This window comes from Argentina silus (assembly GCF_951799395.1).
Source record: "Argentina silus genome assembly, chromosome: 10".
Lineage (NCBI taxonomy): Eukaryota > Metazoa > Chordata > Actinopteri > Argentiniformes > Argentinidae > Argentina > Argentina silus.
The window spans coordinates 1,895,330-1,900,329 of NC_139664.1; the positions used below are offsets into that span (position 1 = coordinate 1,895,330).

General features: G+C 60.5%; 1 protein-coding gene across 1 annotated transcript in view; it reads right to left on the reverse strand.

Annotated features, from left to right (window-relative positions):
- arhgap33 (Rho GTPase activating protein 33) overlaps nt 1-5,000 on the reverse strand; it is a 38,626-nt gene that overhangs the window by 117 nt on the left and 33,509 nt on the right. The window contains exons 22-25 of the mRNA XM_083678561.1: nt 4,487-4,809; nt 4,017-4,310; nt 1,725-2,585; nt 1-1,643 (exon numbers count right to left, since the gene is read on the reverse strand). The exon at nt 1-1,643 is cut by the window's left edge and continues 117 nt beyond it. Coding sequence (XP_083534687.1) covers nt 429-1,643; nt 1,725-2,585; nt 4,017-4,310; nt 4,487-4,809 — 2,693 coding nt within the window. The 3' untranslated portion in view covers nt 1-428. The remainder of the gene's footprint in view (nt 1,644-1,724; nt 2,586-4,016; nt 4,311-4,486; nt 4,810-5,000) is intronic.

Here is a 5,000-nt window from a genome sequence, read left to right on the forward strand (position 1 = left end):
AGGTCTGGAGGTCTGTCCTATCCCTTTCCTAGTGGAGCCTCACATCCTCATGATGTCTCTGTGTTCCCTCCTCCAGTATCTGTCTGTCTGTCTGTCTGTCTGTCTGTCTGCCTGTCTGTGCTCAACAGTAGCTGCATGCATGTCTGTCTGTCTGTCTGCCTGCCTCTCTGTCTGTCTGTCTGCCTGCCTGCCTGTCTGTCTGTCTGTCTGTCTGTCTGTCTGCCTGCCTCCCTGCCTGTCTGTCTGTCTCAACAGTAGCTGTGTCTGTCTGTCTGCCTGCCTCCCTGCCTGTCTGTCTGTCTCAACAGTAGCTGCATGCATGTCTGTCTGTCTGTCTGTCTGTCTGTCTGTCTGTCTGCCTGCCTGCCTGCCTGCCTGCCTGCCTGTCTGTCTGTCTGTCTGTCTGTCTGCCTGCCTGCCTGTCTGTCTCAACAGTAGCTGCGTGTCTGTCCCTCAGTGTGAATGGACCAGTTGGGTCCAGGTGCAGGCAGACTCCCCTGGCGGGTCAGGCCCCTCTGGTTCCTCAGGCCTGGGGGGCGTAGGGGGGGCCCCTCCTGGACCACCTCTCTACGGGCCGGCCCTGGGTACTGGGGGGGGTACTGGGGGTAGGGGCCGGGGGGGGCAGGGGGGTAGGCCAGAGACAGGTTGGAGAAGGCTCCAGAGGGGGAGGGGTCAGGGTTGGGGTAGGAGGAGCGGGAGGGGTAGGGGGGGTCTTGGTAGTGCTGGCGGGGGGGGTAGGGGTTGGGGTCCCCCTGGGGGGGGCCAGACAGGAAGTCCTGTGTTCTGTAGAACTTGAGGACCTGGTCTCCAGAGGGCATGACATCATAGGCCTGTCTGTACTGCCCCCCCCCTGAGGAGGACCTGCGGAGGGGCTCCTGCCTCTGGAACCCCCCCGGGCCCGCCCCCGGCCCAGGCCCCCCCAGGGATGCCCGGGAGCGCGAGGGGCCAGGGGTGTAAACGTTGTAGGCTGGGGGGGCGGAGGAGTGCTGGGGCTGGGGGTGGGGATGGGGGTGGGGGTAGGGGTTGGGGGGGTGCTCCAGGGCGGGGGAGGAGGAGGTGGAGGTGGGGGAGGAGGAGGTGTGTGAGGGGGAGGGACCATCTGCTCTCTCCTCTTCCACCAGCTTGTCAATCAGCAGAGAGGCGATCTCCTTCCCCGACAGACCCCGCAGACCCCCCTCCAGCCCCCCCTCCACACTGCTGGAGCTCTGGGGGTCCGAGCGGCTGCGGTGGTGAGACCCTGCAGACGCCGGAGGGGCTGGGGGAGAGGGGAGGGGAGGGGTGAGGGCCAGGCCTGGGGTTGGGGAAGAGGCTAGGTCTGGGACTGGGTCGCTGTCGGGGGTGGGGGGGCTGAGCTGCTCTGGGGAGAGGGGGGGGGGCTCCTCCTCTGCGGGCGTGGTCAGAGGGTCTGTGGGCGTGGCCAGGGGGTCGGAGGGCGTGGTCAGGGGGTCAGAGCCCTGGGGGGAGAGGCTGAGTCTGTCCAGGTCCGTGGTGACCCAGTTCCTGCTGCTGCCCCCCCTACAGGGGCTGGTGAAGGGGTAGTTGACATAGATGGGCTCTGTGAGCCTGGGGGGCTGGGGGGGGGAGAGCTGGGGCTGGGGGGGGGGGAGCTGGGCCTGGGGGGGAGAGAGCTGGGCCTGGGGGGTCAGGGTGGGGGTCAGGGTGGGGGTCAGGGGCTGGGCTGGGAGGCTGAGGGGGGGTTCGTCTGGTTTGGAGCGGTAGCACACCTTCCCATTCTCAAAGTAGGGGTGGAGCTGAGAGTTGGTGACATCAGAGGAGGGCGAGCGCTGTGATAGGTGGAGGCTGGAGCGAGGGTTGGAGGGGAGGGGCACCATGGTGGAGGAGGGGAGGGGGTGCATCTCGCTGCGGGACGCACGCACAGAGGACGAGCCCTGGCGCTGGGGGCGGGGCCTGGGGTAGTGGGGGGAGGAGCTGTCTTGGGAGCGCTGGTGGGAGTGGGTGTGGCCATGGGAGAAGGAGGCGGAGTGTGAGTGGGCGGCGGCCCAGGCTCGAGTAGCCTCGGAGGACCAGAGCTGGGGCCCCCGCAGCCCTCCCCCAACTGGGCCCTGGCTGTGGTGGTGATGGTGGTGGTGGTGGTGGGGCTGTAGCCCCCGGGAGGACTGGGGGCGGGCCGTGGTGTCGGGGTGGGGGGGCGCAGGGCGGAAATTCCCCTCCAGGTCCAGCCTCATGTTCAGGTAGCTGTGGCGAGCGTAGCTGGGAGGAGCCTGGTGGTGCTCGGGTGGGGCGGTGATCTCATAGTAGAAGTTCTCCATCTTGCCCTGTTCGTCCACGGAGGAGGAGGAGGAGGGGGGGGGCACGGGCCGGATGTGTGCCTGGGGAGGGGGGGGCTGGGGGGCGTGGCTGGGAGCGGTGCGAGCTGCGGGGTAGCGAGCCAACATGTCTGCTCCGCCCCCCTGCCCTGTCAGGGGGGCGGGGCCCTGCTGCTGAGGGGGCGGGGCCAGGATGCGGCGGAGACGGCCAGAGTCCAGGGAGCGGCGCAGGTCTGTCTTGGCCAGCGGGGGGCGCTGGGGAGCCAGGTCCACAGGCTTGGGGGGTACTCTAGGCCGCGCGGGCTGGAACGAACGCACCTGGGGGGAAGAGAGGAGAAGGAGGGAGAGAAGGAAGGAGAGAAGGAAGGAGAGAAGGAAGGAGAGAAAGAAGGAGAGAAGGAAGGAGAGAAGGAAGGAGAGAAGGAAAGAGAGAAGGATGGAGAGAAGGAAGGAGAGAAGGATGGAGAGAAGGATGGAGAGATTATTCAGAGAACTGCTTTTCTCCATTCAAAGGGATGTTCCACCTCTTTAAAATCAGGGCTCTACAGCAGGAGTGTTTGAGTGCAACTTAATGCCTGGAAATGAGTGGACAGTAAACATGTTGTCCCCCACAAACGATGCAGCACCCCTCTATGAAAGGAGAGTGATGGAATGAAGCCTGCAGAACGTTTATTCATAAACCTTTTACTAAGACACTCTGCTGGTCTGGGTCTTACAGTGGTGTGTCTCTGTTGTGCACAGGGAGGCTTTTCTCTTGGTGTGATCACCTTCTGTCACCAAAGACAAAAATGATTTGGGTGTCATTAGGTTACTATTTGTAGACTAACTCTTCGTAACAAGGTACTGGGCAGACCCAAATGCAGAAACCAGGCAGGACTCAAGGTTGCAAAAATGAAAAATGAAAAAATGGGAGTTCAAAAATGAGAGTTCATGAAGGCCTCTGGTGACCAGCAGGGGGAGTTGCAGGCTCAAGAGCACTCCTGACTCTATTGATAGAAGACGCCTTTACTTCAAACACTCATTTCTCCAACAGGCCAGGTTACAAATACGACTGGCTATAAACCAAAGTTACACAACTCTGCTTTCCATATTGATATACAGTATCTAGGCTGTTGTAATGGTGTCCTGGTTTGGCCTGGTGTGGTCCTGATCTAGGCTGTAGTAATGGTGTCCTGGTTTGGTCCTGATCTAGGCTGTAGTAATGGTGTCCTGGTTTGGCCTGGTTTGGTCCTGATCTAGGCTGTAGTAATGGTGTTCTGGTTTGGTCCTGATCTAGGCTGTAGTAATGGTGTTCTGGTTTGGTCCTGATCTAGGCTGTAGTAATGGTGTTCTGGTTTGGTCCTGATCTAGGCTGTAGTAATGGTGTCCTGGTTTGGCCTGGTTTGGCCCTGATCTAGGCTGTAGATGATGACACCAAACTGGAACTAACAACTGTGCTGCTTCCTTAGATACTATATTCAGGGTTAGGTTAGGTTAGGGTTAGGGTCAGGTTAGGGCTAGGTTAGGGTTAGGGTTAGGTTAGGGTTAGGGTCAGGGCTAGGTTAGGGTTAGGGTTAGGTTAGGGTTAGGGTCAGGGTTAGGGTTAGGTTAGGGTTAGGGTCAGGGTTAGGGCTAAGTTAGGGTTAGGTTAGGGTTAGGGATAGGTTAGGGTTAGGGTTAGGGTTAGGTTAGGGTTAGGGTTAGGTTAGGGTCAGGGCTAGCCCTAAACCCATAGGGTGCATTAAGGTGTGCATGGTTACTGCTGCTCACCTGGGCCAGGGGAGAACTCTCTGACTTAGAGTGCATCAGGGGCGGGGGGGCAGGGGGGGGCAGCCTGGCCGAGGAGGGCTTGTGTTGGAGGTGGGGGGCAGAGAACTGGCGTGAGTAGGCGGGGGGCTTCCTCTGGTCCTGGGGGGGGCTGGGCCTGGGGGGGTTGGCCCGGGCGGGTCTCTGGTGGTGGTTGTTGTAGATGGGGCTGCGCTCATCTCCCGAAGAGCTGCCAGCAGACACATCACAGTCGGAGGCTGCAGAGTCTGACGTCCCTGACGACAGGGTCCCCGAATCCTGCAACACACACACACACACACACACACACACACACTTAGCATAGCTTAACTTAACTTAACACAGCTTGTTAACTGGTTGAGGAGGGAGAAGAGGAGGAGAGGGAACGGGGAGGGGGTGTGACGGTCTTCAGGAAGCATGCTAACTAATGTACCATGAACCACACACACACACACCTGTCCTGGTGTCCTCTCCCCATGGTCCTTGCTGTGCCCGGGTGGCGCTGCCTGACCCTCGGTCATCCACACAGACAGGGGGCGCAGTGTGGAGTACAGCTGGTTGGGGTCGGAGGAGAGCAGCTCTCCTGCACCGGCTGACAGAGACCTGTGGTAGCGGGCGTCGGCCTGGGGGGGGCGGTAGGGGGGCGAGGCGCCCTGCCGGAGGGCCTTGTTGGCGCTCTCAGCCAGCGCCAGAGCCATGAGGCGGGCCGGGTTCTTAGGAGGGGGAGGGGGGGGCTGCTGGGAGGGCAGGAGGGCACCGCCGGCCGTGCCCGGGATACCTGGGGGGGGGGGTTAGGGTTGGGGGGGGGTCATTAGCTCACTCAATCTCAATCTCCTTTACTTTATACCAATAGAGCATGTTGCCAGTCTGACAAATATTACTATCATAGATTAAAATGTTCAAACTGAACAGCAAACAGCAAAAGTTGTGTGGTTAAACCAATTCAGGAGAGAGATTTTCCAAATGTGT